Genomic DNA, 19,947 nt, shown 5'->3' with positions numbered 1-19,947 from the left:
AGACTGGAAAGTTGCACAGGTCACACCAATATTCAAGAAAGGTAGTACGAGTAATCCACTAAATTACAGGCCCAGATCATTAACGTCGATATGCAACAGGATTCTGGAACATACGAGGGCGGTACAGAAAGTAACCTCCGATTGGTCACAGTGCGGGTTGTGGGGGGAGTAGCGACGCCATCTGTGCGTTCACGCACTCAACAGGTCAGTCGGCATCAAGCCGTGGTCGAGTGAACGTCGTACCTGCGCTGGTTTAGTTTTTGTGGCAGTTTGAAATGTGTGCTGCAATAGAAAACCCCGCCAAATGTGAAGTGCGTGCTGTCATAAGGTTTTTTACAGCCAAAGGATATTCTGCAGCAGCTATTCATCGTGAGCTTTGTGCCGTGTACGGACCAAGAGTTATGAGTGAAGGAGTTGTCCGTGAATGGGTACGTTTATTTAAAAGTGGACGAGAAAACGTTCATGATGAAGAGAGGAGTGGTAGACCATCATTGGTGACTGACGAACTCGTTCAGACAGTTGATGCAAAAGTTCGTGAAAATCGACGTTTCTCAATGTCGGAGTTGTCTACTGGTTTTCCACAGATTTCTAAGACACTCTTGTACGAGATAGTGACAGCAAGATTGGGTTACCGTAAGTTCTGTGCACGATGGGTGCCCAAAATTCTTACCGACCACCACAAAACTGAAAGAATGGCCTCTGCATTAGACTTTCTGTCACGTTATGAGGACGAAGGAGAACCATTGTTAAACAGAATCGTGACCGGTGACGAAACCTGGATTAAGTACGTGAACCCTGAGACAAAAGAACAATCAAAGATGTGGGCACATTCAAATTCGCCTACCAAACCAAGAAAAGCCTCGCAAGATTTTTCTGCCAGAAAACTGATGGCAACGGTGTTTTGGCATGCCAAAGGGGTGTTGTTGGTTGAATTCATGGAACGTGGTACGACCATTAATCAAGACGTGTACTGTGAAACAATAAAAAAGTTACGACGGGCTATACAGAACAAACGCTGTGGTATGCTGACTTCCGGTATCGTTTTTTTGCACGATAACGCCCGTCCTCACTCTGCTCGCAGAACAACGGCCCTTCTTGAGTCCTTCAAGTGGGACGTTATCAACCATCCACCTTACAGCCCAGACCTGGCGCCAAGTGATTATCACCTCTTCATGCATTTGAAGAAATGGCTCGGGTCACAGCGGTTTGATGACGACGAAGAGCTCAAAGATGCGGTCACAGGCTGGCTCCAGGCACAAGCGGGTGATTTTTATGCAGAAGGAATTTCAAAGCTTGTGAAGAGATACGATAAGTGCCTCAATCGCTATGGAGACTATGTAGAAAAATAGTGCAAAGATGTAGTTGTAAGATGTATATATTAAAATATTTTTATTTAACTTGGTGTATTTTTTTAAATCAAGCGGAGGTTACTTTCTGAACGGCCCTCGTATATTGTGTTCGAACATTATGAATTACCTCGAAGAAGATGGTCTGCCGGCCGGTGTGGCCATGTGGGTCTAGGCGCTTCAGTCTAGAACCGCGTGACCGCTACGGTCGCAGGTTCGAATCCTGCCTCGGGCATGGATGTCTGTGATGTCCTTAGGTTAGTTAGGTTTAAGTAGTTCTAAGTTCTCGGGGACTGATGACCACCGATGTTAAGTCCCATAGTGCTCAGACTCATTTGAAAAGCCATAGAGATATGTGGTCTTTCCAACTGAAGTTGTTCGTAATTTTAACACCCAGGTACTTAGTTGAATTGACAGCCTTGAGAATTGTACTATTTATCGAGTAATCGAATTCCAACGGATTTCTTTTGGAACTCATGTGGATCACCCCACACTTTTCGTTATTTAGCGTCAACTGCCACCTGCCACACCATACAGCAATCTTTTCTAAATCGCTTTGCAACTGATACTGGTCTTCGGATGACCTTCCTAGACGGTAAATTACAGCATCATCTGCGAAAAACCTAAGAGAACTGCTCAGATTGTCACCCATGTCATTTAAATAGATCAGGAACAGCAGAGATCCCAGGACGCTTCCCTGGGGAACACCTGATATCACTTCAGTTTTACTCGATGATTTGCCGTCTATTACTACGAACTGCGACCTTCCTGACAGGAAATCACGAATCCAGTCGCACAACTGAGACGATACCCCATAGGCCCGCAGCTTGATTAGAAGTCGCTTGTGAGGACGGTGTCAATAGCTTTCCGGAAATCTAGAAATACGGAATCAACTTGAGATCCCCTGTCGATAGCGGCCATTACTTCGTGCGAATAAAGAGCTAGCTGCGTTGCACAAGAAAGATGTTTTCTGAAACCATGCTGATTACGTTCCAATAGATCGTTCCCTTCGAGGTGATTCATAATGTTTGAATACAGTATATGCTCCAAAACCCTACTGCAAACAGACGTCAATGATATAGGTCTGTAGTTAGATGGATTACTCCTACTAACCTTCTTAAACACTGGTGCGACCTGCGCAATTTTCCAGTCTGTAGGTACAGATCTATCGGTGAGCGAGCGGTTGAGACATAGTCTCAGTTATGTGACTGGATTTGTGATTTCTTGTCACAGAGGTCACAGTTCGTAGTAACTGACGGAAAGTCAGAGAGTTAAACAGAAGCCATTCATTTCTGGCGTTCCCCAAGGTAGTGTTACAGGCCCTTTGCTGTTCCTTATCTATATAAACGATTTGGAAGACAATCGGAGGAGCCACTTTAGGCTGTTTGTTGTTGACGCTGACGTTTATCGACTAATAAAGTCATCAGAAGATCAAAACAAATTGCAAAAAGATTTAGAAAAAATATCAAATGGTGCGAGAATTGGCAGTTGACCCTAAATAACGAAAAGTGTGAGGTCATCCATATGGGTGCTAAAAAGAATTCGTTTAACTTCAGCTACACGATAAATCAGTCAAATCTAAAGGCCGTAAATTCCACTAAATACCTTGGAACTACAATTACGGACAACTTAAATTGGAAGTAACACACAGAAAATGTTGTGGGGAAGGCAAACGAAAGACTGCGTTTTATTGGCAGGACACTTAGGAGACTGCCTACACTACGCTTGTTCGTCCTCTTTTAGAATACTGCTGCTCGGTGTGGGATCCTTACCAGATAGGACTGACGGAGTACATCAAAAAAGTTCAAAGAAAGACAGCACATTTTGTATTATCGCGAAATATGTGAGTGTCACTGAAATGAAACAGGACTTGGGCTGGACATCAGTAAAAGAAAGGCGCTTTTCGTTGCGACGGAATCTTCTCACGAAATTCCAGTCACCAACTTTCTCCTCCGAATGCGAAAATATTCTGTTGACACCGACCTACATAGGGAGAAACGATCACCACGATAAAATATAAGGGAAATCATAGCTCGTACGGAAAGATACAGGTGTTCGTTCTTCCTGCGCGCTATAGGCCTACGGGATTGGAATAATAGAGAATTCTGAAGGTGGTTAAATGATCCCGCTGCCAGGCACTTAAATGTGATTTGCAGATTATCCATGTAGATGTAGATTATTTAGAGACAATTGCCACTTTCCGCACCATACAGATATCTTGACTAAATCGTTTTTCAATTGGTTTTGGTCATCTGGTGACACTGTAAGACGGTAAATGGCAGGAGACAATCTGAAAAGGCTGCTCAGATTGTCTCCTATGCCGTTTACGTAGATCAGGAACAGATGAGCGCCTATAACACTTCTTTGTGGAACGTCTGATATTACTTCTATTTTAATCGATGACTATCCGTCAGTTACTACGAATTGTAGCCACCTTGACGAATTCACGAATCCAGTTGCACAATTGAGGCGATACCCCGTAGGCAAGCAATTTCATTAGAAAGCTGCTGTGAGAAACTGTGTCAAAAGCCTTCTGGAAATGTTAAAACATAGTCCCCTGTCGATAGCACTCCTTATTTCATGAGAAAAAACAACTAGTCGTGTTTCACAATGACAATATTTTCTGAATCCGTGCTGACTATTTGTCAGTAAATCTTCTTCGGGTTTATTTATAAATTTCGAACACAGAATACATTCAAAAATCCTACTGCAAATCAACGTCAGTGATAAGAGTATGTTGTTCAGCGGATTACCCCTGTTACCTTTCTTGGATATTGGTGTGACATGTGCATCCTTATAGTCTTTAGATACCGATCTATTGACGAGAGAGTGTTTGGGTGATTGCTTAAGTCTGAAGCTGCTTCGCTACGCCGAGAATATCTATTTCTAATTTACTCTTCGGTGAAGCAGTTTCGGAGAAGGAGTTTAGTACCCTGCTTTAGGTGCCCCTTCATCAGTGATATCACCATTGTTATCGCACAGTAAAGAAATTGATTGCGTCTTGCTGCTGGTGTACAATACACATGATCAGAATATCATTGAGTTTTCGGCGAGATTTCGAGACAATGCTTCCTTGTGAAAACTATTACAAGCGTCTCGCATTTAATTTCTCGCTAAATATCGAGCTTCTGTAAAACTTCGGCAATATTGTGGGTTTTCCGTTCTTTTAAATTTGACATGCATTTTCCGTTGATCCTGCAGCAGTGTTGTACCCGTTTTGTGTACCATGGGGTATTAATACCACCGTTTATTAATTTATTTGATATACGTATCTCTGTTGCCGTCGATACTACTACTTTGATTCGAAAGCGCATGGTCTACGCTTACACAGTCAGACCGGAAGGAATGGAGACTGTGTCTTAGGAAGGCGTTAAGCGAATTTTATCTGCCTTTTTAAATATACTTCGTGTTTATTTTTGGTGGGTTTTTATGTTACTGTACACGGTCTCGTTACAACATCCTTGTGATCACTAATCCCTGTGTCCGTAATGATGCACAATATTTGCTCAAAATTGTTTGTTGCTAAAAGGTCAAGTATGTTTTCGCCAAAATTTACGGTTCGACTGTGCTCCTTAACTAATTGTTAAAAATAATTTTCTGAGACAGCTATACTATCAAAGCAGACTCCGAAGTTTTACATGTAATGTATATCTCGTCACTGGTGATCTGCGTAGGTGTTGATGGCTGTAGAAGCAACGATAATACTGACATTTTGCGTTACTTTTGACCGCAGTGGCATTTAAATCTGAGTGAATGTAGATATAATTGTAGACACGAAATAATTTATGTGATAGAATACTAAGTAACGGCTATACTGCGGGACAGGCAACAAATACAGTAACTTATAGATTTGGACAGTGAATCTTCCACATAACAGTTCCATGCCTGTACCATAGTGCATCAGTCAGTACGGCGGTGAGAGGTCTTACGTAACTCTTCTACATCTACACCATAGATATGAAACTTCCTGGCAGATTAAAACTGCGTGCCGGACCGAGATTCGAACTCGAGACCTTTGCCTTTCGCGGGCAAGTTCTCTTGGTAGAGCACTTGTCCGCGAAAGGCAAAGGTCCCGAGTTCGAGTCTCGGTCCGGCACACAGTTTTAATCTTCCAGGAAGTTTCAAGTCAGCGCACACTCCGCTGCAGAGTGAATATCTCATTCTGATCTACACCACAGTCTAACATGTATAGTAGCGACACTGCTGTGAAAATTGTTAAAGTCTGACAGTTGGAATTACACTTGCAACTCTAGCGGCGAGAAAGCCAGCCGTAAGATTAACCTCTGCTTTTAATTATTTTTCTACTTAACGAAATAGTTATATTTTTGCGTTCCAAGCACTGGTAAATGATAGATACGAATGAACGTGAAATAAATGAAAAAGTAGCTGAATCTCAACGATTCAGTGACATAAGCTATAAATTATTCGTGAAGAAACAGCCTCGAACAGAGAGTTCTGAAGCTCAAATTCAGAAATAAGTTCAGCTGAAGTTTTTATAAAGGACCGTGTTCCGTAAGGATAGATTGAATACAGTTGGTTGTGAGGTGTTAATTACTGTCAGTAGTAGTTTACCTTGTAGTGAAATTGACGTTGCTGGTTCCTGAGAGTTAATATGAATAGAGTTTATACTGTACAACCAGAATAAATTAATAACTGGTTCGATTTACCGCCCACTTGACTCAGATGATACAGGTGCAGAGCAGATCAAAGAAAATTTGAGTCTTGTTTCAAATAGGTACCCTCTCATACAATTACAGTTGGTGGTTATTTCAATCTACCTTTGACGTGTTAGCAAAATTACATGTTTAAAGCCGACGGTAGGCATTCTGCTTGATCACAGCTGACACGATTAATGCTCTACCTGTAGTTGTAGGACTGGAGGAGAATTTACTCGTATAAGTCGTACTCAAACTTGGAGCACTTCAAATAAAAACAAGCTGACAGAACCGTTTAAATGCTCTGAAACTGGCAGGAAAAATTAAATCTGGCAGATATTGCTCGTATAATTGGAATCACAAATAAATATTAGCCTTAGATAATGAGGCGGGCAAGACAGAGAGAGGTCTCCAAGAAATAATACAGCGGCAGTACACGACCTGACGCTAGCTGGGTGGCAGCAGGGATGATCTCACGGGCTGGTATCTATTGAGCGCGAAAAGGTTTTCTGTTTACCCAACAGCGCGCTAGCAGTTCCGGCATTGCCTCAGCAAACAGGTAGACTGGGCGTTAGTATTTTATTTTCTACTTTTGTATGTTTGCACTGAACTGTTAGTAGTACTGTTATCACTCGTCACTTTGTCATAGTGCTGTGCCGTGAGTGTCAGTTCGTACCCTTTGCTGGCCCGGTGAAGGAAAATTCAGGTAGCTACAGTAGTAACAACACCGATATAGGTAAATGGTTACGCTTGGGAGTTCGGTATGAATTTTCTCCCTCCCGACTAAGTTGGGGATGCTTTTGTTGGATTTAATGAGCATTAAAACTATATGTGAAAATGAATAAGAATAGTTCCCTTGTCTTTTTAATTAACTCGATGATGTCCCACTATGGGCATGAGTATTTCATCAAGCATTTTAACGATACCTATTACTTGTCATGTTTAACAATCAGAGTGAGTCCTAAGTCTCTGAGAATAGGAACAAAAATACTGTAGTGCCAATTTGACTTGTTTTATCTTCCGCGCGCATATGACCACTCCAACATCAGGTAAAACTTAGTCTGCATGCAGTCGGGATCACCCGGATCTCGTGACTCACTGACAATTTAATAGCCAACGAGTTATCGAGACTCATGTGGTGGCAGCACGATTGAAAGGAGTGCTTCTTCAAACGGTAACCTTTCCTAAGTGTGGAACAGTGCTTTCATTCTCTCTATTTGAACAAAAACGCTATTTAAAAGTTCGGTACAGGTTGAAGGTTGGACACTGAGCACAAAATTCTGTCTGTGAATCACTAAAAGGCCGTGAATAAAGGCTAAATCTGTCCTGCTGTTACGAGATGTCCAGTCAAACACCAGAGTGCCCAAGCTCGCAGCATAGGTTACCAAGAAGAGGGTAGTCTGTGTATCCGTTGGAAGAATGTAGACTCAAGGGGACACTGGCTTCTTGTCGCTGTACGGGCAGCTTTATTCAGCTCCGGAGACAACGTGTCCACGGGATCACACCACGTGACGTGGCGAAGGATGGCGCGTCTCTGGGGCGCTGCGATGCGCTCACTCTTGATGCGCTGCTGGTTGTAGGAGTGAGTGAGTAGCCCGGTCCTATCAGAGTCGCTGGCTGCAGCTCTAACAAGAAGTTACTATTAAATTCAGTCTTGATCACAAATTTATTTATTCTGGTAGCCGGTTTCGACCACGTCTGTGGTCATCTTCAGACCTAAAAGTCAAATACAAAGTCTGATCAGAGGGCTACATACATACATTAAAGAAAATTATATAAAAGAAAGTTATAAAGCAATGAATTACCAAAATGCTGTATGAGCAGGAGCCTCCTTCTGGTGGTAAATCACTGCTAGAGAGAGCAGTGCACGTCTTACTTACATACTAGAGGCTCCGCCTACTTTTGCCAGAATGATGTCATCGCTAACCAATGGGTTAAAAGTCAAATAACAATGTAAAATTTTGTCATTAAAAGATCAATGACAAGAATGAAAAATAAAAATACATGGAACTTGGCTGGTTCAACAGCTATTGTCAGATAAAATATTTAAAAATATTAAACATATGAGATAAATAAAAATCGTTTCGACAGTACATGGGTTGCCCCCTCTGGGCCTGTTGGAGAACCATTTAGAAGCTACTGGTTGCAATGGTAAGTATAGACGCCATTCCAAAGATGTGGCAGTAGGCTACTCTCCAACTTGGTTGTTGTAATCAAGGCAAACGCTTTGTGATCAAGACTGATTTTAATAGTAACTTTTAGAAATAACATTGATCACTGTCTGCTCGCACGATGTATTCAAAAGTATCTAACAAGAAGCTTCTGCCACTGTCACGCTCGGGTCGATTTCTACCAACATGGCGCCTAATCTGTTGCTGCATATGGTTTGGTCACTGGCTATACCAATCGCAGGAGCGCGTGTTGTTTCTTCGAAGCCAAGCTATAGCGAGAGGGCGGCTGTTCTTCCAGGGTCCTATGTAAAATCTCCATCCTGGAGAAAACCAATAGTGTCATCGGAGTGGCACTACATTCTGTAGCTGGGTCCTCAGCAACAGTTACTGATAGGAGAACGGTGGGATGTCAGATTGGGAGGCTGAGGCGACCTTTTTACTGTTAATTTCACCTTGGAGATGTATTCCCGCTCCTGAAGGTGGGCTTACGAGGGACCTACAATCCAAGTCTCCATCTCGGCGATAATATTTAATAATTTTTTCATTAGTGTAGAGAAGTATACAACCTGATAGCGTATACGGACACCCATTACTAGACATTAATGTGAGGTGTGTCCATCCCTCGCCTTAATAACGATTTGAACTCTGCTGGTAACATTTTCACTCAGGTCTAAATGTCGATGGACCAATGGTAAGGCATTCCTCCTCAAGAGCCAAAACCAGAGAAGATAGTGGCATTGCACGCTGGGGTTTGCGGTGAAGTCGACTTCTAACTCACACCAAAGGTGCTCCAATCGGATCAGGCTGGGAATCTTAGCCGGTCAGTCCATTTCAGGAATTCCACAAACCATTGGCACATAGACGCTGCTTTGACAGATTGCATTGTCATGCTGATACAGTCATTGTCTCCGAACTGTCGCTCTACTGCACACACTACACAATACCGTAAAATGTGTTCATATCCCTCCGCATTTAGCGTTTCCTAAAGCACATATAGAGGGGACCAAACCCTAACCATGAAAAACAACCCCATACCGTAATACTACCTCTGCTGTACTTAGCTATTGGCACTACACTTAGTGGCAGCTAACGTTCTCAAGGCCTTCGCCATACCCAGACCCTTCCATCGGACTGCCACATGGAATAGCACGATCCGTCACTAGTTTCCTTCCATCCATCCATCCAGTGTCCAATGGCGTCGTCTTCTATACCACCCCACGCGCTGGTTAGCGTTAACTACAGGAATAATTGTCTTACAAGGAGCTGCTCGAAAATCGTACCCTATTCTTTTTAATTCCCAACGCTACATAGCCTCCTGGTAGCACTTTGGAATTTACGAGTGATTACTTCCGTTGACTCTAGAACCGCCCTCTTCAGTGCTAGACTACCCGCGCCTGGTGGTAATTGAGGTCTGCCTGGCCTTGTTTCAGCTGTGGTTTTCCTTCGTGTTCCCACTTCAGTCACGTCATCAACAGCCGACTTGGGCGGCTTTAGGAAAACTGAAATATCCAAGATGAATCTGTTACTCAGGCGAAATCCAACGAGTACTCCACATTAGAAGTCAATGAACTTAGCTGACCTACCCATTCTGCTGTTACTGATTATTTACTGACAACACAAAACTATATTCCCTGGGCCTTTTTATACTAGCGGGTCGACTTCTTGTGATATGCATTACCTAGGCGTGTCCTGATACTTTTGATAGTGTACCTCTAACTTAGGAAGAAAGTTATCTTGTTCTCGTCGCCTCCAGTAAACAGACAAAACTAAAATCCAGTTTGGAAGAAAGTTATCTTGTTCTCGTCGCCTCCAGTAAACAGACAAAACTAAAATCCAGTTTTTGGTAGGTTCCCTAGTTCTTGGCTTTAACTAATCTCCTACTTAAAACAACGTAGCCTTTTATTTTACAATCGGCATTGCAGCCTCTGAGAGTGTTGTATCACGATATGACACGTCTGTGTGCCGAGCAGTACAGTGACAGCTTGTGAGTGACTTCAACACGAGCGTTTGATTATGGGGCTACGGCCTTGAAACTAGTCGTGACTAACTATATGAAGGAGAGAAACTATGGCTGTGAAAAATTACTTACTGAAATAAAATCCGCTACAGACCCGCCACAAAATTCTCTTAGAGATCATTATGAGTCTGTATATTATTAAAGGGGGAAGACGTTCACCCAATCCTGCTTACAGGTTGCCTACCTAAGGTCTTTCAGGGAAACAGAAATTTGATTGTCAGTATTTCTCATAACACTGACTGAATATAAAGTTATAAAATGTGGTCATAATCTACTTATTAAGAGATTTAATCTTAAGTTACAGGTTTAACGCAGTAAGTGCTGTAGTAAAGACTACCTTAGCGCCGCTGCTTCGCTTGCGCGGATTATGTGGTCTGCACAGATTGTTTTATTTATCTTTAACGAATTTTTATATTGCTAAAAATTGTGACGTCTTCTAAATTTTTCATGCTAATTAATATACCACACACACACTTCCTTAGAAATAACAATTTTAATAGATTTTTATTTAAAAGTGTGTTAATATACCGATGACGAAATATATTCACTATAACTTACGTCCTAGATTTCACTCCATTTGGGTATGAAGTTTCAAAAGACAATAAAATATGTATTTTTTTAATTTCTAACCCTGAAGCCAAATACAAATTTTCAGTGTCTTAATTTCGTAATTAAATATTTGCATAAAAACTTTGTCCCTATTTTACCCACCAAGGATTGAATTTCCGAAAACACTGAAACCCCTTTTTTTCTAAATTTTTAACTTAGACGTCAAACACCAATTTTAATTGATGTAGTTTACAAATTATTTATTTTAAGTAATTATTAATAATTTATTTTCAAAAAGTTTCTCCCATTTATTTTCAGAAACAGTTTCACCCAGTATTTTACACCATTAGTGATTGAATTTCCAAGAATGCTGAAGCACATACTTTATTTTTGACCCAGAAACCAAATGCTAATGTTCGTAGTTCCAGCTTCAAAATTGCCTTGATAGTAACTTATTTTCAAAAAACCTTTCATTTTCTACTTCCTTAGGGGTCGAATTTCGAACGATCACTTACTAGAAGAAGACTACAGTATAAGACCTCTTCAAAATTCAAGCTTCTGTACTTAGCGGTTTGGACTGGACGACGGTTAGTGAATCCGTCAGTCAGGACATTGCCTTTTATGTGCACAGATAGAATCAGCATATATGAGTATATATTGAGGTAGCGTAACTCCCGGCGCCCAAATTAGAGTGTGTATTCATCCAGTACTTCAGAATCAGAGCACTTAGCGACTTGCAAAAGGCTTTACACACAATTTCAAACCTTTTCGAAACTTTTTCTCGCTGACACGCGCCACAAAATAATGAAAGGAAATTTATCGATTACCAGGTTTTCGCTGTTCATGCAGTAAAACTCGAATATAAGGCACGACTTTTGATTTATTACTTCGTTCCTGCTGATTCTATTTGCAACACATTTGCAGACAGTATTTACGCATACCACTGAGTGTACCTGCAAATGTGTCATAAGAACATACAATTCAAGAAGTATGACATCATAGAGATATGGGCCGGACGGTGTGGCCGTGCGTTTCTAGGCGCTTCAGTGTGGAACCGCGTGACCGCTACGGTCGCAGGTTCGAATCCTGCCTCGGTCATGGGTGTGTGTGATATCCTTCGGTTAGTTAGGTTTAAGTAGTTCTAAGTTCTAGGGGACTGATGACCACAGATGTTCAGTCCCATAGTGCTCAGACACATTTGAAAAGCCATAGAGATATGTGAAAAACTAAAATGTCTTCAACTATAAATATTCTAGGCAATTAAAGGCAATTATTTAAAACTTTAACTCATTCGTAAAGTAAGCAGATATTTGAAGCTCTTTTATGCTTGGGAATTCGATTTATTAAAGAATCGGGATCTTTTCGGTGGCGGGGAAGGGGGGGGGGGGTTGGTGTTCATTACTGTTATGTGTATTTATGTCCCTCTTCACCACTATTAATTCTACTATTATTGACAGATAATGACATAAATATGTCTGTACCATACTAAATTGTTAGATATTAACAAAGTTGCAGTTTTTGCATCAAATTACCCACATGGGACGGCACCCTAGTCTGTAGGTGCTGTGCCACAACTCTGAGTAGGCCTACTGCAGAGGGCGTTGACAGACTATAAAATCTTCGTCCGTTGCTCGGTCTCTTCGTCTGCATACTTTCCTCCTCCTCTCACTTGCTGCAGAGTGTATTCCCCTGTTCTAGGGTGCGTTGTCATATTCGTTGTGGACTGTCGACCCATGACGGCGCACACCTCCCTGGCTTCTAGGATTCCTACAGTGGGCAGACCAGGACCACAAGGACATACTGCAGGAGGGGTGAGGGGGGGGGATAAGGAGAAGGGAGCGGGTCGATTCAGATAAGGCACCTTCCAAGCCTTTCTGGACAGTGCGTCAGCAATGTTGTTCAGGAACTCGTAATACCGCTATGGCAGCGCGAGTTAACCGTTAGCCATAATGCCAGTCCATTTGGTATGTCGAGTTCTGGTACAGTACATAATAATAAACATGATGTGTTCCAAGCCGGTTGTGTATACAGGAACAATAAGAGGTAATTTGAAATTTGACGCAGTAGCTAAACTTTAGCTAAACAAACTTACACTATTTCATGGTAGTGATTTTGCCACCTGGTATCAATTGCTTCGCCTCTACTCCTTAATATAAAAATCATATTTGGTTGCAGTTACTGCTTCGACGTGACTGTTTCAGCGGTTTTGTAACAAGAAAACTTTCTGCATCTGTCTTTTACCTGCTGGATTCCCCTTATCCAATCTCCAATGTGCAAGTAATATTCCGAGAAGTGATTATGTAATTCTACGCAAATATCCTCACTCAAGGACGCGGAACTTCGGCCAACCGTGAAGAGCAAAGAATGCGCTTTGTTATATAAACTTGTAATTGTCATTTCCTTCCAAAGATTTACCGTTCGTGAAGACAAAATGAGATAAAATAACGTGTTAAACAAAAATAATGCACATTGAATGAAATTTACTTACAAAAAGCGAAGCAGGTAAGTTACTTGGACCATGCAAGATCGTAAATAACCTTACATAGAATGTAATACTTTTTCCTATTCCAGTTTTTACTTGTTACGACGTACTGCAATGCTAAGTGGGAACACACGTTTTTGCAACGTTCACATGTCATACAGTTAATATATTCCAACACATCTGCAAGTATGAAAATAGCCATCTGCGTCTTCACTGCTTCAGGCAGCTCTGTAGTATGGTTATGACTCTACACAACAGGACCACACGCAGTGGATCTGCGCGGTAACGATTTCAGCGGTAGTCTCAGCACTACAGAATCGACCTTCTCTGCTAATATGTAATACGCTAAATTTCGGGTTGCACAAAACGACAGCGGTACGGTCAGCCGATTCAACCTGTATACCTGTGTCCCCATTGTTCTTTTTACTGGAGTAAACATGTTAAATAGCTACTCTATTATTTAATAACAATACTTGACTCATGTAACATTTAATTAGTTTCTGGATTGTAATCATCGTAGAAACCGCTCGGAAACTGAATCTAAGGGCTTTGTGATTTCCCTGTGAAGGTAAGATCTGCGACAATGAACGATCTGGTCCAGTGAGCCAAAAGAATGTCACCCGAATAGGCTATTAATCAGGAGTAAAGATTAATGATAGAGAAGTGACGATGAGAATGTGTTAAGCTTCCAGTGTATGAGTGATGATGCAGACAAGTGTCACATTTCAAAACGTCCAGCTGGCGTATATCTAGCAGGTATGAATCTCAGTTACTAACGAAGCGCAACTATTGAGAAAGAGAGGCAATGTGATAGGTGGCTGTATGGTGATGGCTAAATGTCAATAAATGGATTTTTTTTCTGTCTGTGCCCCTTTCTTTCTTTCTTTCTTTCTTCCTTCCCTTTCTTTCTTTCTTCCTTCCCTTTCTTTCTTTCTTCCCTCCCTTTCTTTCTTCCTTCCCTTTCTTTCTTTCTTCCCTCCCTTTCTTTCTTCCCTCCCTTTCTTTCTTTCTTCCTTCCCTTTCTTTCTTTCTTTCTTCCTTCCTTCCCTTTCTTCCTTCCCTTTCTTTCTTTCTTTCTTCCTTCCCTTTCTTTCTTTCTTTCTTTCTTTCTTTCTTTCTTTCTTTCTTCCCTTCCTTCCCTTTCTTTCTTTCTTTCTTTCTTTCTTCCTTCCCTTCCTTCCCTTTCTTTCTTTCTTTCTTTCTTTCCCTTTCTTTCTTTCCTTCCTTCCTTCCTTCCTTCCTTCCTGTCTTTATCTTTCCCAGATAAACTTTCTCCTAGACCCACTACTGTCTTTAACAAAGATTATAGCGCCTGTATCATTGTTTTCCATTGCAGGAGATCGTGCTGCGCAATGGGTCGATGACGTTCGACTGGTGGCGTGAGCCGCCCGTGGACCCTGTGATGAGCGTGTACATCTACAACGTGACGAACGCGGACGCGTTCCTCAACAACGGCGACAAGCCCATCCTGGAGGAGCTCGGCCCCTTCGTCTACATGTAAGTTCACTTTCTAAATTACCCGCATCCGCCTGTGCACAGCCAGCACTCATAGGTTCGCTTGGCACTTCATAAAAGCGCTTCGCAGTGAACCAAGTAGTGTGGAGCGCAAAGAGTTTGAGCTAATAAGGTAAAGGTCTCAGACACGGCCAACCGATCCTGCTCATACTGTATGTATCAACTCGCTCGTATACAGCGCGAAGCGAAAGATTATAAGAAAATATATGCACACATCAGAAAAGGTTTCGCATGACCCCGGTTCCCAGAACTCCTCAAGATAGACGTCGACTGTGGATATTGTATCACAGACACAGTCCCTTTGACTGTTCATAGACGTCACTAAACCTACCCAAAGATGTAAACAGCCATGCATGAGTAGCGCCTATTAAAAGGTAGGGATCTGACAGCCGATCAGTTCCAGTCATTCCACCAGGAAGGAGGTTCACGGCTCGAGTTGTCTGTAGTTTAACTATGCCTAGACGATCAATACCGCGGTTCGATCGCGTCCGCATTGTTACTTTGTGCCAGGAAGGGCTCTCAACAGGGGATGTGTCCGGGCGTCTCGGAGTGAACCAAAGCGATGTTGTTCCGACATGGAGAAGATACAGAGCGGCAGGAACTGTCGACGACATGCCTCGCTCAGGCATGCAGTGGATGACCGCTACCTACGGATTATGGCTCAGAGGAACACTGACAGCAACGCTACCATGTTGAATAATGCTTTTCGTGCAACCACAGGACGTCGTGTGCGCAATAGGCTGCATGTTGCCCAACTTCACTGCCGACGTCTATGCCGAGGTCCATCTTTGCAACCACGACACCATGCAGCGCCGTACAGAATGGGCCCAACAACATGCCGAATGGACCGCTCAGAACTGGCATCACGTTCTATTCACCGATTAGTGTCGCGTATGCCTTCAACCAGACAATCGTCGGAGATGTGTTTGGAGGCAACCCGGTCAGGTTGAACGCCTTAAACACACTGTCCAGCGAATGAGGCCGGCGTACGCCGCTCGTGGTCATGGAAGGCGTCGTAACGGCTGTACGGTACGTGAATGCCATCCTCCGACCGATAGTGCAACCATATCGGCAGCATATTGGCGAGGCATTCGTCTTCATGGACGACAATTCGCACCCCCATCGTGCACATCTTGTGAATGACTTCCTTCAGGGTAACGGCACCTTCCGACTAGAGTGGCCAGCATGTTCTCCAGACATGAAACCTATCGAACATGCCTGGGATAGACTTGAAAGCGCTGTTTATGGACGACGTGACCCACCAACCACTCTGAGAGATGTACGCCGAATCGCCGTTGAGGAGTGGGACAGTCTGGACCAACAGTGCCTTGATGAATTTGTGGTTAATATGCCACGACGAATATAGGCATGCATCAATGCAAGAGGACGCGCTACTGGGTATTAGAGGTACCAGTGTGTACAGCAATCTGGACCACCACCTGTGAAGGTCTCGCTTTATGGTGGTACAACATGCAATGTGTGGGTTTCATGAGCAATAAAAAGGGCGGAAATGATGTTCATGTTGATCTCTCTTCCAATTTTCTCTACAGGTTCCGGAACTCTCGGAACAGAGCTGATGCAAAACTTTTTTGGTGTGTGTGTGTGTGTGTGTGTGTGTGTGTGTGTGTGTGTGTGTGTGTGTGTGTGACAAACCCCTACAGTTCATGATGCGCAATATACTCAAAATTGATAGTATCGATAGTTAATCGAAAATTCAGCATTTTTCATTATATGTGGCATCCACAAGCACATACTGGATGCCTGAAATTTGATTATAACCACCCAGTATTTTCCGAGGAGTCTAGGAAAGAAAGTACTAAGACTGCCGCTTATGTGCTATGAAGTAATCGCAATTCGGCATAAGCGGTGTTGGCGATGCCACCAAGGCATCTGGCTGGGGAGCGGAGAAACGTGTCAGATCCCCACATGGATTGTGCAGTTTTCTTACTTGTACTTTTTGCGTTTAGAAATTGCTATTAGTGGGAGAATTAATAAGCTAAGTAAACCAATCGGGAATAACAACGGGGTAGACAAGTTTCTCAAATTAAAAAGCTAATTGTGGTCCCTTTAGGAGTGGCTCTTTCACTCACTCTGTGTCCTGCTGTTCTTTCGAGCAACTTGGTGGATGGTACTTGCATAACATTCGAAACAAATATACTCGCGGCGCTAAGAACATCAAAGAAATGCGACCTTCACGCAATTGCATCATTTCTTTAGAAGATTCGGCGGAAAAACTTCGTTTACATTGAAATATAATTATATTTCGAGAATTAATTTTCATGCATACCACGCGTACGCCGGTGCTGATAGCTGATCGTGAATAATGTTGTGAATCGTTATGCACCATGCGGTTGTGCAGTTCTCGCTGGTTTTGCAGAAGGATAAAATGCTCATCATCGCACTTATCTTACTCGGAATTGTTTTCGTAAAACGAGGCTTAAAATTTTAGTTTTTTATTAATGAGAGTCGTTTCGAAATTCGTCTACTCTATTATTCCTCATTGATTTACTAATTTAATTAACCCCCGTGTTACAACCAATTTCGATGCGGCAATGATACGCCGGCACCGTTGGCCGAGCGGTTCTAGGCACCTCAGTCCGGAACCGCGCGACTTCTACGGTCGCAGGTTCGAATCCTGCCTCGGGCATGGATGGGTGTGATGTCCTTAGTTTGGTTAGGTTTAAGTAGTTCTAAGTTCTAGGGGACTGATGACCTCAGATGTTAAGTCCCATAGTGCTCAGAGCCATTTAAACCATTTTTTGGCAAAGATACAAATGAAGGAAACGCGTGGAATACATTGGGGAATCGAATAAAGGTTATCTGTTGTCCAGCGAGATGCCTTGATCGTTACAACGCCGCTTTAGTTGAACAGCGTATACATTATGGGTAGATAAGCGACAGTTTCAATAGTTTCTTTCCTCGATTTCTAGGAAAATATGCCCCCAGGGGCTCAGCTTTCATTTGCTGAGTACGGGCTTGGCGACCCCGGGGTCCTGAGCTGGGGACTGGTCGGCGCCGCCGGTCTCCTGTCACCGTAACCCCCGGACATGCTTCAGCGCCCACCGTATGGCGCGGCGGTGGAATGTTGTGTGCTGCGGGGAATGGTAATCTTGGCTTGACTGCCTGGATTGCGAGGAAGACCAACCTCTATAAAAACCCCTCAATCTTCCGGTGTGCTCCGCGCCTATGAGATGCATGGCTGTTGAGGTGGAACAGTCGCCAGCGGGCAACCTCTGGGGCACCTGCAACACCCCAGTTGTATAAGGCTTATCCAGGCATGCGGGGCTCTGTCTGGATGGACATAAGTTTCCCTAGCTGCTCGTGGGACGACCATGGATACCACGAATTCTTCCTCTTTTCCTCCTCCTAATTTTTCGCTGGCCAGTGGGATGGGTGGACCGCTGGTTGGCACTACCGCCCAATCCAACAAGAGGGCTCGGTTAGCCAGTCCTCCTGACTCAGGCGTCAGCAAACGTACAGCAGTTCAGAGTAACAGAGCACATACTGACAATCAGAATGTGTTTTTAATAATAAAAAGGAAAGAGGGTTCCTTTGAAAAGGTTTCGCCATTCTGTATCCAAAAGGGTCTAGAAGGAATAGCTGGCACTTTAAAATCAGTGAAGCGTTTACGGAATGGGACACTGCTTGTTGAAACATCAACCGCTCAGCAAGCAGTTAGCCGTCAAACAGCTGAAAGCTTGGGGGAATACACGATCGTTACAGAGCTTCACAGCACCCTGAACTCCAGTAAGGGTGTTGTTACCTGTAGGGATCTTGTTGACATTCCTGTAGAAGAATTAAAGAGTGAGTGGGCTCAGGAGGGAATTGCTGACGTTCAGAATATCATGAAAAGGGTGGATGGGACCCTGGTGAAATCTGACTCCTTCATTCTTACTTTCAATACCCCCAAACTCCCAGAACACGTCAAGGCAGGATTTCTTCGACTAAACGTCCGGTCGTATGTCCCAAACCCAATGCGCTGTTTTAAGTGCCAGCGTTTTGGGCATACAACTCTAGGGTGTAAAGGAGAGGCGATGTGTGGCAACTGCAGTAAGGCTGCCCATGACGGAATTAACTGTTCGTCGCATGTCAGATGTATAAACTGTTCTGAAAGCCACCCTGTTTGGAGTAGGGACTGTAGAATCTTCCTAGAGGAACGTAAAATACAAGAAATAAAAACAACTAAGCGTATCCCCTACAGTGAAGCCAAAAAGATCTTTAAGGCCATGCAGCCACCCACATTCGTTACGTCTTTTGCTTCCATTGTTCAGAAGCCGCCTCCAAAAGTCGATGCATCTACACAGACGGAGGTTGTTAGCGTTGGCACGAACACCTGCACGTGTCAGTGCACTTGCACGGCAGCAAGTGTATCAGAGCCTGTAGCCCCTCCTCGAACAGCAGAGAAAGGTACAGTAGCTAACATTGAAGAGCCCCAGGCATCTCAGATTGCTGAGGCTGTTCCAAAGCCCAGCGTGATCATAAACACCCCTGTTCCAGTTCTAGCAAAGCCGCCTAAACAAAGGAAAGCACACATCAAGCAGCACCAACAGATTAAATCGGCTGGTAAACCCTCGGATCATGTTAATGTGGTCCCACTAGACGCTTCATCAGACTCTTCCCCAGAGCTGATGGAGTCTGAGAATATGGGGCAATCATCTCGCCCCAAGACTGAGCCTCCACCTGCTGCAGTCTCCCCACCTCGGCGGAAAGAGAGGCAGAAAATACAACCACCGTGATGGCTCCCATATTGCAATGGAACCTGCAAGGGTTCAGGACACATGTGGAGGAACTACGTTTATTGATTCAGGATAGACCTATGTGTGTATGTCTGCAAGAGACAAATTTCAGTGAAACATACACCCCTGAGCTACGTGGTTATCTCCTCCACAAAAAGGACGACCTGAGTGGACAGAGAGCTCGAGGAGGAGTAGGTATCTTCGTCAACACCGACTACCGCTCCTCGCCTCTCTCCCTCACGACGAACTTACAGGCAGTTGCAATATTAGTACATGTGCGTCATATGCTAACAGTATGTTCGCTTTACCTGCCCCCACATGATGTGCTCGACGAAGAGGCTCTCAGTGATCTTCTTACACAGCTCCCCCACCCCTTCATCCTCTGTAGTGATTTTAATGCACACAATGTGCTTTGGGGCTCTGTGAGTACTTGCACCAGGGGTAGAGCAATCGAGAGGCTTCTTCTGTCTTCCAGT

General features: G+C 43.5%; 1 protein-coding gene across 2 annotated transcripts in view; it reads left to right on the top strand.

Moving 5' to 3' along the window:
• Nucleotides 1-19,947, top strand: part of LOC126202894 (scavenger receptor class B member 1) — a 750,245-nt gene that overhangs the window by 652,350 nt on the left and 77,948 nt on the right. For both annotated transcript variants that reach the window (XM_049936968.1, XM_049936967.1), the window contains one exon: nt 14,557-14,717. In XM_049936968.1, the coding sequence (XP_049792925.1) occupies nt 14,557-14,717 (161 nt within the window). The remainder of the gene's footprint in view (nt 1-14,556; nt 14,718-19,947) is intronic.

Source organism: Schistocerca nitens, chromosome 9, assembly GCF_023898315.1.
Source record: "Schistocerca nitens isolate TAMUIC-IGC-003100 chromosome 9, iqSchNite1.1, whole genome shotgun sequence".
NCBI classification, from domain to species: domain Eukaryota; kingdom Metazoa; phylum Arthropoda; class Insecta; order Orthoptera; family Acrididae; genus Schistocerca; species Schistocerca nitens.
This window is presented reverse-complemented; position numbering and strand designations above follow the sequence as displayed.